This window comes from Eriocheir sinensis, chromosome 43 (assembly GCF_024679095.1).
Source record: "Eriocheir sinensis breed Jianghai 21 chromosome 43, ASM2467909v1, whole genome shotgun sequence".
Classification (NCBI taxonomy): domain Eukaryota; kingdom Metazoa; phylum Arthropoda; class Malacostraca; order Decapoda; family Varunidae; genus Eriocheir; species Eriocheir sinensis.
The window spans coordinates 6,354,645-6,366,657 of NC_066551.1; the positions used below are offsets into that span (position 1 = coordinate 6,354,645).

The 12,013-nt window shown below is 40.5% G+C and overlaps 1 protein-coding gene across 1 annotated transcript; it reads right to left on the minus strand.

Annotated features, from left to right (window-relative positions):
• Window positions 1-221: 221 nt before the first annotated feature.
• LOC127010391 (SUMO-conjugating enzyme UBC9-B) lies at window positions 222-11,762 on the minus strand. The gene is made up of 6 exons (XM_050884403.1): window positions 11,627-11,762; window positions 6,321-6,398; window positions 5,525-5,608; window positions 4,389-4,506; window positions 3,731-3,875; window positions 222-1,549 (listed from the first exon to the last, which is right to left on the minus strand). The coding sequence occupies exons 2-6, from the start codon at window positions 6,384-6,386 to the stop codon at window positions 1,480-1,482; spliced, it is 483 nt and encodes a 160-aa protein (XP_050740360.1). The 5' UTR covers window positions 6,387-6,398; window positions 11,627-11,762; the 3' UTR covers window positions 222-1,479.
• Window positions 11,763-12,013: the final 251 nt, after the last annotated feature.

Consider the following 12,013-nt stretch of genomic DNA (forward strand, 5'->3'; position numbering starts at 1 on the left):
CGGTATGGCCACTACAAAAATAACCCCCGACCCGACTATACATGATACAGGTCTAAAAAGTTACCAGTTTAGTTTATCCTCTCTTTATCTCAGTGTGATGGTAAAGATGGCCAATAATGTAATGTACAACTGATCTGGCTGCTCAATAACAGGCAAGTGACAGGACCTGCATCATGGCTTCCAGATGTTATAGTCTTGAAGGGTAAATGAAAACAACAATACAAGGGTAATTGAGACTTTATATGCATCTATTCAAACTGAATTATAAAAAGGATCAGATTACAAGCCACAACCACTGCAGGAGCGCCAGCACGTGTCATCCAATTCACAGACATTACTATGCTTTTTGAATGCTTCATTTAAACTAATGATTATTACATGTCTAGTTAAGACCCAGTAATTGTTTGAGATGATGCTGACTGCCCACAAATCCCTATCATATAGTGTCTAGATTCTAGACATTGTGCATATAAAAATTTTACTAAAAGCTAGGAAAGGAAAGTTTGTGATTTATCACAAAGATACTTATCTACCCTATTTCATGTAGACAAATATTCAAATATTAGTGAAGATGACCTTAGTTAAAACAAATTAACACACAGAGAATCTCAGAGAGACTCAATAAAATATATCCCTCAGCTCTCCAGTTTCCTCCAAATGACAATGAACACAACATTGCTGCTGAACCAGGACATTAAACAGCCCATCATGGCCCAAGGCAAACCGATTTTCACGTTAATAATGGTGTGCTTCCCATTTATTTATTCTCCCATACAGTCACAGCTTTTGTTTCCTTCATCCATACCAGTTGATTGTTCAAATTTTCACAATGTTCAGTCACACTTCAATGTCACCCCAACCTGCCTTCACCAACAATTTCACTGCCATGGATTATTTCTGCCACTTATTTTTTTTCCATCTTTGCATACTTTCCTACATGATGACTTCATTCTTATATCCTACACCTCCTCCTCACCTTTTCAGATCTTATACCAAAGATATTCCAAGCTGTATTCCTTCATATATACCTTCTATTAATCAGATCTTTCATTCATTCCATTCCTCTACACCTCACCATAACCATTACTTACTATTGTCATGGCTCCCAGACATCTAAACTCCGTCATATTGAGAACTTCACTATTAATATCAATGCTACAGTAAATGGAATATACCGTATAAGTATATTTTGCATGTCCACATCGCCTTAACACTCTCAGGCAGGCCACTGATGGTTGGCAATGGTCAATGTTGGTGCAGGCAGGTATTTTAGCATGATAGACTCAGGACCCCAGTGCTCCACTTGACCAAAGTTCAATCGAAGGTAGGCTTGATGGGCAGCATGTGGGTGATTTTCGACCCCTTAGCAGTGGTTGGAAATAGCCAGTGGCGGGACAAACTTAGGACACCACACTCACCACCCCTTCTATAAGCCACCACCTCCAATACTGTATCACCTGAACCTCCCGTGTCCAGAGCTTATTCAAATGGAGCAGACATTGCCTTGGCCTGTGCCCGCACTCGCTTCTCATATTCCAGTCGGTTTTGACTGAAAAAAAAAGCAGGACTTTAGAATTATGACTTTTCAAAAGGACCTTGAACTATCAGGTGCACATACTAGAAAAATCTATGATCCATTATCATTCAAATACTGTGAATTGCTGTCTAGATGTTCCTGTGTTGATTCAAAAGGCTATGACTAAGTTACATTCTTTATAATTACAGATTTCTACCTTTTTTTATAACTTTTCACTAGTTCTGTAGCTGCTTTGGGTAGCATATTAAGCTTCACAGAATTACTGTACAGGTTGATATAAGCATATGTACATAAAAAGAACAGAAGCACACAGCTCCCAGTAATGCTGCAGCCCAAACAAGATGAAAATAACTGCCAACAGACTTCCATATGTTTGAAGTTGTTTTACATTTTTGCATTCTTACACTCAATATATCTTTAAGGCAATTCAAGGACCTTTTACCTTTATTGATGTACAGTGGCCTTTCCCTCTGACCTTTTAAAGGGTATCTGTATGCTACTTTAACCCCTTCACTCCAAGGCAATCTTTATGGCAGGGAGAGGAGGTAAGGAAGGAAGGAAGGAAAAGGGATGGATGGAGGAAGTATGATTGGGAGAGGTGAAGTAGGGGAGGTGGGGAGGAGAAAAGGTGAGAGGGATGGAGGGAGGAATGGGGAGGAGAGAGAGGGATGGAGGAGGTAAGCTAGGGAGAGGTAAGGAGGTAAGGGAGGGACGTAGCATGGTTGGGAGGCATGGAAGTAGGGGAGGTGGGGAAATGAGATAAGGTGAGAGGGAAGAAGGGATGGAAGGAGGAAAAGGAGGAATAGAAGGAGTGTGGTAAAAAGGGGGAGGAGATGTGACACCAGAGACCTTGAGCACTGAAAGCAAAAGGCATTCTAATCACACCATAACAATCTTTGCCTCATTATTTTTGTTATCGTTTGCATTTTCCTTTGACACAATAGTTAATGTCACCGTTGAGGCAAAAATTATATGTCAGCTATTCTTGCACTAGTTTATATTACCAATCAGGCAGTATTTATGTTTAAGGCACTCCACTTGCTAGGTGTCCACACATAACCCTCTAATTGTCATGTTCAGTGTTATTCTGCTCTCAGGCCGAAGGTGAGCTGGAGGTGACTCTCCCAGACAGCTGAATCAGTGTGCTATCATCCAAGACTTATATAGTCATGGTTTGAGGTACTAAGCAGTTTCATTGCAACACACTACTTACCGTAAATCCTACAGACCAGCTTCATTCCAATACACTACTACTATAATTCCGAGAGAGCAGCTTCATTGCAACACACTACTTACCGTAAATCCTACAGACCAGCTTCATTCCAACACACTACTACTATAATTCCAAGAGAGCAGCTTCATTGCAACACACTACTTACCGTAAATCTTACAGACCAGCATCATTCCAACACACTACATATACCTTCTCTATACATCAGTACCTTACATCATTTGTCTGCCAATGCACGCTCTAGTACAAACAATTACACCCACATCCCAGCATAATAGTGATGAGTCAAGCAAGACATGATGAGTGTTAGGAAGAGTATAATCAGAGAAAGAAACAAAGAAAGAGGAGGAGTGATTTGATTGGACACAATTAGGTAAAGGTTAAGTGGAAGGTGGAAGAGGTAAGAATTTGCAGTTTTCCTCAAGGAGAATGTGACTGAAGAATTTAACACTACATGGGAGTGTTCTGGATGGAAATACTTCACATCTATTGAAGATAATTAAAGAAATTCTAGTAGCTTCAGAATGAGTAGTCAAATGAAGAAAAACAGAATCCATGGTAGACAGAGAAGGTTAGAGAAGCAGTTAACATAAGGAACCATATAGCAATGCTGGATTTTCTAAACGTCATTTTAGAGTTTATTAAGTTACACGGTTAGTCTGGCTTTTTAATTACACTTTTGGCTGGAGTTGGAAGTGTTGGATTTTCAGAGTTAAGTCGATATACTATGAACTCACTCATAAATCACATACTACAAATTCAGTCATAAAAATCGGTATGGAAAAATCATCAAAACCAGTAACCTACGCCTTGAAAAATGGGTTAAAAGGACAAATCACCCACATTTGTGTTGATGAAGACTATTATGTTTAAAAAATCAGGTGCATGTCTCCTGTGAAGAATATCCCAGAGCCAGTAAGAGAAATAAGGATAAACAACAGTAATAACAAAAGTCCACTGACCAGTAGATTGTGTAAGCCTCGGCCTGGGCTGGATCCTTGATGTTGGGGTCATTGAGGAGGTCCTGGATACCCAAGAGAATTTGCTTTATGGTGATGGCAGGCCGCCAGTCCTTCTCTTCATCCAGGAGGGACAGACACACAGTTCCTGAGTGGAGGGTTTTAGGCTTTGTGAGGAATATTTATCATCTTGGTAATTCCTAGTGTACCTTTCCCTCCATGAACCCAGCTAAACAGAAAGGTTATAGTAGTCTCTAGTTAATTCACAGGCCACAGTTAACCTTTTCTATATTCTATCACCTCAGTAACTTTTGGTGTGCTTATCCCTCCATGAAACTTATCCAGAGGCTGTGGCAAAGTTTCTCATTAATTCACAGCTAACTTTTTCTTTACACATCAAACTAGCTCTTCCTATCATCTGAAATACTAAGAGCTGCATGAAAATCTGAATTATTACCATTTAAAATACAATAAGATGTATGAGACACTGAGACAATGCCAGTTTTTACCAAGATACTTTCATCCTTTTAGCTTTCTACACTGTATGACTCAAAATAATGAGTTTTTACAAAGGTATTTTCATTTTTTAGCTTTCTACACTGAGTCTTATCACTGACTTAATTCCTAGCAAACAAACCAAAACAAACTCCTTGAGGTGTACCTGATGGGTAGACATTTGGGTGGAATAGAGGCGGCTCAAACTTGCATTTTGGTGGCGTGGATGGGTAGTCATCCTTGAAGATCATCCTCAGCCTGTAGAGCCCATTCTCCCAAGGGGTCTGATGGAAAGTGGACAAAAGTATAAGTGATGTAGTACTCTAACTTCACTCATGGTTCAAGAGTAGCCTTTGTGATTTAAGTTGCATTGGAAAGGCTATATTGCATTACAAGCAGACCGACACTTTTTTTACGAGGAAACTGCACAAGTACAAAAATAAAACAAAAAGCCCATAAAGATGTGCTTGTTTTAGGCACTCTTGGGTTGATATGATAGTTTCTGGGGCAATCCACAAGGAACCAAATAATGCACTCAAAAAAATTAATGTCATACCTCCCTGAACTTTCATCCACCAAAACGTATTCTAGGTAACATTCATATATACACAAATACATCACCAAGGCCTCTTTTTTTTTCCTTCTGCAACATGAGATGGGGATAGGTTCATAGTGTCACACCATGATGAAATAACCCTTGAGAGCAACACTGCCGTACTAAGCTGCTTATATTTCCCGACTTCCTACCCCAAAACTGTCTTCTGGGCTCCAATAACGAAACTCATTTATAGTTATTGTTAAAAGAGTTAGATCCTGATGTTTTTTGGCAATAGCTAGGCGTCAGAAACCGGTAAATACTATGCTCTGAGTATGATAATCCGGCAACGGTGCTTGAGAGTGACATGAGAAAGATCATCCGCTGCCTTGGACCACACTCACACTTACACCAGATTTTACAAACATCACATTAGCATTTATTAAGTTACACGGCTAGTTTGTATTTTTAATTCCATTACTAGGATGGAGTCAGCTAGAAGTGTTAGATTTACACAAGTTTACATCGACTTATTACAAACTCAGTCATAAAAAATGCTGTAAAAAAATCAACAAAACCAACTAACCATGCCTTCAAAAATAGGTAAAAAAAGACAAATCAGCCACATTACTGTTGATGAAGACAAATACAAACTTTAAAAAATCAGGTTAACAATCAAGCCAGATGATCTCACAAGTATCCCTAACATTCTAGGGAACACTGCATGAAATTAAAATAAGGCAACACAAAGTCAACTGCTTCCTTACCCCCTTCTTGCCTGGAATAGCACACTCCCAGTTCATCAAGTTCAGGGTTCCATCGGGGTTCTTGGTGGGTCGTGCGATGAACCCCTGTACAAGGTAGAAAAAGGTAACACTGTAATTAGGACCAGCCACAATTTTCCAGTTATCAAACCCAGTAAGTTCACCCCATTATGTAAAATACCATCATATGAAGAAGCCTAGCACCATAAAAAAAAAAGACTAAAAGGAAAGTCCACTACAAAGGCAACCCCTCCAAACTGAACTGAACTGATAATTTAAACTATCCCCACCCCACCAAACAAGCTACAGGGGTTCCTCGGCTTATGACTTCCTCGACCGATGATGTTTCGAGGCTACAACGCAACCCCAATAAATCATTAAAAAATCCTTGTTTCGACAGCATTGGTCACGTACTGAATTTTTTTCTACTGTTTTTTCATTTTTTTTTTAATATTTATGGCCTAAAGTGTTTTTCAAACAAATATTTAGTCTAATTATAACTTTACTATTGCATTACCATAGGTGCTTAAGGCACTTCGTTTTGAGGGTTGGAGCTGACAGTTCCTTCTAATAAAGGGTGTGTTTTGACTAACATACAAAATCGGGTTACAACAGTCGTAGAAACGGAACTCTGTCGTAAGCCAAGGACCCCCTGTATGTGATCTATATGTTGATTTTTACATACCTAATCACAAAAGAGGCCAAGAAAAATATCAATTATAATGTAAAACTGGACTTCTTTAAATCATAATGATGAAGGTAAATTTCAAAGGTCAATGCTGCCTCCATATATACTTACAAAGGGATGATCCTTCCTCCACGCCTTTCTCTCCTCAGCCAAACGAGCAATGGCAATTCCAGACATATTTGTGGTTATCTGAAAGCATGAAACCTTAGTTGATAAATAAAGCCCAGACTTTACAGTCATAGAAATCTGTGTATATAATTCTAGATATTAGGGCCACATCATTCTTACAGCACACTCTTCATAAAGAGGTTATTAACCCTTTCACGCATTACAACGTAATTCACGTCAAACAATGGCACGAGTTGCTGATTAGTTTATTTTATAGGTCTTGTTTAGATCTTTGACGCGATTCTGAGAGATACTTTATTTTGGGCGAATTTTTAAGTTTTTTAAATGATCTGAGTCAAAAGCTCAGATGTAGATGATTCCGTTTTGACGAGAATCGCATCATGGTGTGTGAAAGGGTTAATAAATATTTATCTGTCTTATGTACACATGCAAATTAAAAAAAGAACAAGCAGTGATAGGTTACTATCCTGAGTTAGGCTAATTTTTCCTTTATCTTCAGCCAGCTACTCATTTAATGGCAATAGTTATTGCCACTTGGTGTATTACATCATGAAAGAGAAAATAGTTAGTTTGTTTCAGGAAAGCAGACCAGTTAATCTGCATTTTCACTATTTTTCATTTTTTGTTCAGCTGAAAAAATGTTTTCTTTTAGGTAGTGGAACACCCTTGTTGTAAACAATTGCCAAACATATCATACAGTAGTTACACAAACAGATGCAGCCAAAATAGCTTGCTCCTCCACCCTGGTGTTAAAGCAAGACACTAGTTAACTACAGTAAATGTATACTTTAGCTCCACTATCTCAAAATACCATACATACCTTCATATTATGGATTAGGGGCAAAAATATATGCCCTTTAAACATAATATGAAGCCCCATATTGTTAGAAACTAACCTAACCAAGCCAAGCATCACCAATACATGAGACAGTCTTGGCAGCAGCAGTGGTCCAAGGTGTATTTGAAGTGCGGCGACAGCCTGATGAGCAAGGCTCCCATAACCCATTCAGCGAATGGGGTACCTCTTCGGCCAACTCAGGAAGGAGTGGCTCTCCCGTAACACTGGTCGCGGGTTCAATCCCAGGGAGCCGGGGAATACCCTCTCCTACTATGCATTTCAGCGGCAGACAAACGGTGTTTTTTGCAGATATCTCCTAAACTAATCGTTGGATGAGTATGATATTTCAGCACACTACCTTGAACATCCGTTCGTAATTTTTGGTTAACATACCATATTGCTATATGTGTTATGTGAGGAGTTTACTGAGTGATATTACGCCTAATCCAGTCATCATATCAAAGGTGTTACACAGAATCGGACGAGTGTGGGTACTGCCTAACCCCTCCACCACCACCACCACCACCCTGAAGAACCCCCAGACAACTCCTTCTCTACCCCATTATCACATGACCCTCTTCCCCCCCCCCCCTACTCACACCATCAGCCTTCCACCTGTGATTTTTTCCCTATTGTAATTACATACGATAGGGATAATCGTTACATACGTCAGTATGTACATACATATCATACATTAATAATATTATCTAATACAATTGCTGGTATATGTGGACATGAAAACCAGACTGGGTCAAACGACCGTTAAAGCAATAGCTAATTCCGCTGTTAATGGCAGTGATGATGAGGATGAGGTTTTTTTGCATAGTGATTGTGAATAAATCATGTTCTGTCATAGTTGTGCATATTTTTATTCCTCTCTCTCTCTCTCTCTCTCTCTCTCTCTGACTTTTACGCATTATACACATATGTATAGATTAAGAAAAATATATGCAGTTTATAATTTTTTGATAACATGAATATACAACAAACAAGTCAACAAAATAATATTATATATAAACTGGACCACTTTTTATGATCAATAGGCAGACAGTACGCAATAAGAGTATCAACTTTTCCTAACAGTAGAAGGTCCAAGTCACAGGTAATTCCAGCACATCATGTTCACGTGGTTGACCATAACGACTGCAAACATGGCTCTCCTATATACTACACGTAGCGTGCTTTGTACAGTAATTATCAACGTGAACCACTTCTTGCCTTCATGAAATAGTACCATACTCTTAGGAAATAATCATATCTATACATACACACTTACAGAACATTATAATGTATAAATACAGTAGTGGGAGAAGTAGGGAGGGCACAGGAGTGAGGGGAGAAACAAGGAAGAGGAGAGGAGGGATAAAGAGGCGGGGGACTTCGGGAGACGTAGTAGTGGTTAGAAATGGTTTGGGTGGGTGTGGGGGGCACACTTTCATTCGTGAACATGACTTTGTGTTATTTTTCACGAGTAAACTCCTCACATAACATATATAGCAATGTGGTATGTTAACGGATGTTCAAGGTAGTGTGTTGAAATATCATACTCATCCAACGATTCGTTTAGGAGATATCTGCAAAAAACACCGTTTGTCCACCGCTGAAATGCATAGTAGTTGTGATTAATTTCCTGTGTGTTTCGATACACGCAGAGGATGTGTGGGACCAAGAGAGTAATAGAAAAAGAGAATAGAAAATCTCTTCATTAAACTAGTGGCATACGGTGGGCATCCTCTCCTGTGTTTCTGTTGAGTTTCCCCAAAGGGATAACAGATAGGATGGCTCATGCTCTCCGAGGTTGATAGAAAGCGGGAAGTATTGGAGGTGTCTCTACGGGGGCACTGTGAAATTGTGCACCAAAATGGGTCACTGTCTAAAGGTCTCAACACACAGAAATTAATCTACATAGGGGGGAAAGCCGTGTAGTGCGGTGACGGCCTGATGAGCGAGCCTCCCATAACCCATTCAGTGAATGGGGTACCTCTTTGGCCGACTCGGTAAGGAGTGGCTCTCCCGTAACGCTGGCCGCGGGTTCAATCCCAGGCAGCCGGGGAATACCCTCTCCTTATTGTGATTAATTTCTTGTGTGTTTCAATACACGCAGAGGACGTGTGGGACCAAGAGAGTAATAGAAAAAGAGAATAGAAAATCTCTTCATTAAATATTGGTTAGTTTCTAATCATGCATGCCCTCATATTATCGTTAAAGAGTATGTATTTTCCCCTTTAACCATAATATGAAGGCGTGTATGACATTCTGAGGAGGCGGAAGTAAACTATACATTTACCATTTACTGTTGAGGAGGTTTCAGGCCCTGGTCCGCCGCCGTAGCAGTGCTCCACAGGGCCGCCAGCATTACAAAAGTTGTCCTCAATGCTCATGTTTGTAAAGTTGTAGGATTTAGTGAATAAGTGAGTCTTCAGCGCTTTCTTGAAGATTGCCAGACTGCCACTATTCTTAACATCCCCGGGTAACTCATTATAGAGCCGCGGGGCACTCTTCTCAAATGCTCTGAAACCCAGTTCCAGGTTGACCCTGGGCTCATATAGTCTATACTGTTCTGCACTGTGTCTCAGTGACATGGCGGTGTCCAAATGAAAATCCTGTAGTAAATTTCCCAAATATCCAGGTTTACCAAGTCGCATTGCTTGGTAAGTCAAGACACATTTTGTAGACTATTCGTGCCTTAATGGGTAGCCAATGCAAGTCTATAAGTGCAGGTGTTATTCTCCCACGGGGGGGCAGACCCTTTATTAGCCTTGCCATAATGGGTAGCCAATGCAAGTCTATAAGTGCAGGTGTTATCCTCTCACGTGGCAGCAGACCCTTTATTAGCCTTGCAGCTGTTCATGACAAGTTGTAATTTCTTCAGCAGATATTTTAGAAGGCCATAATAAAGTGAGTTACAATAATCCAGCTTACTAGTTATGTGATTATATATAAGCATCTTCATGGAATTATCATACCAGTTTTTCCTGCTGGGTCAATTCCCTGCCTGTCTACCTGACTTCCCTCCACTGCACATCCCTGCCATCAATTTCTTAGCCTACCTCCTTGCCTTGTGGTTTATATGAAAGCATGAAACTTTAGCAGATAAATAAAGCCCGGACTTACAGGAGCTGCCTTGCATAGGCCTACTGGCCCCTTGCAGACTGATGTCTTATGTTCATTCATTTATTTTCCCAGCCTGCCTACCTGTAATCAATCATTTCACTTCCAGGCCTACCGACCTACTATCAATTTCAGTTCCTGGCCTGCCTCCCATTAAAATTCCGGTAAATTTGTAGCACTTCACCAGTCTATTTCGAGCGAAACTAGTGTTTTGAATGAATATGCGTGTCATTTCTATCGCAAATCACGTTTTTTTTTTACCCCCCCCCCCTTCCAACCAAGACTAATGATTTGCGATAAAAAATTTAGAGCACATTCATTCAAAACAGACCGAAATCTACCTGAAAAACTAGTCCACAGGTGCATTTAAACTAAACATAACCCTAACCTAACCTAACCTAACCTAACCTAAAACTAACCTAACCTAACACTAACCTAACCTAACACTAACCTAACCTAACCTAAAACTAACCTAACCTAACCTAACCTAACCTAACCTAACCTAACCTAACACTAACCTAACCTAAAGCTAACCTAACCTAACCTAAAGGTAAATTTGTAGCACTTCACCAGTCTCGCATTTCCGAACGAAACTAGTTTTTTTCGGTAGTTTTCCCTCCGTTATAAATGATTTCCGAGGGGTGTTTATGGGGATGAATTTACTCAGAATGCGGAGCTCTTTCTAATGGTCAGGGTAAGAAAAGCCATCTCTAGACTGGTGTACTCCTACAATAATACCAAAATTCCTGCCTACCTGGCCTGCCCCCTCTGCCTGTTAAACTGCTATCAATTCTAATTCCCGGCCTACCAACCTGCTTTCCATTAATCTCCTGGCCTGCCTCCCATTAAAATCCCTGCCTACCTGGCCTGCCCCCTCTGCCTGCTAAACTGCTATCAATTCTAGTTCCCGGCCTATCAACCTGCTTTCCATTACATTTCCCGGCCTGCTATTAATTATTTCATATCTCAGCCTTTTATCAATTATTCCAAGTCCCGGCCTACCGACCTGCTATTAGTCCAGTTCCCGGCCTGCCATTATTTTTCCCTGCCTGGCCTACCCCCTCCCCTCCCCTCCCCACGCCTCACCTATCAAACGGCCTGCACCTACACTTGTCCCTGCCCTCACCCACGCCAAGGGACGCCAACAAACACGGGGAGAAGAGAATACGTAGAGATAAAACACGGGAAAGGCAGAAAACACGAAGAAAACACGAAGAAAACGCGATCATGTCCGCCGAAACCAAACCTCCCTCCTCCTCCTTATTTAACCTCCTCTCACGCCTTAACTACTGCATATATGTCAGTTATTTCACCCCCAACACCTGCCCTGAGTACTTACCTGTCAGTAGAATCCCCAGGTGTCCTCAGGTAAGTGGTCCTGCTCCCGTGGTGGCCAAAAAGGTTAAGAGAAATTGGTGCAGACCCCTCACAAGCAAGATGGATGGCCTCTGGGAGGGTTTTCTTCTCTTGGCGCGAAATTTCAATGGTTTCTAGCGTTTTTTTGTCTTCTTTTTGGTCTTTTATTGGTTTTAGTGGTTTTTAGTTCGGTTTTTACTTGTGTTTTTTCTTTTTTATTGTGTTTCTGGTGAGTTTTTTGTCTTTTGAGTCTCTGGGAGGGTTTTCTTCAGCTCTCGACGCCAAATTTCAATGGTATCTAGCGGTTTTTTGTCTTCTTTTTGGGTCTTTTAGTGTATTTTAGGTCGGTTTTTACTTGTTTTCCTTTCCT

Bases quoted from the DNA above. Each gene is read 5' to 3' on its own strand.
- LOC127010391 (XM_050884403.1), bottom strand. From the start codon at position 6,386: ATGTCTGGAATTGCCATTGCTCGTTTGGCTGAGGAGAGAAAGGCGTGG. The intron at 4,507-5,524 runs GTAAGGAAGCAG...ACTTTCCATCAG, and splicing joins CTATTCCAGGCAAGAAGGGG to ACCCCTTGGGAGAATGGGCT. The intron at 1,550-3,730 runs GTCAGTGGACTT...TTTTTTTTTCAG, and splicing joins GAGGCTTACACAATCTACTG to TCAAAACCGACTGGAATATG.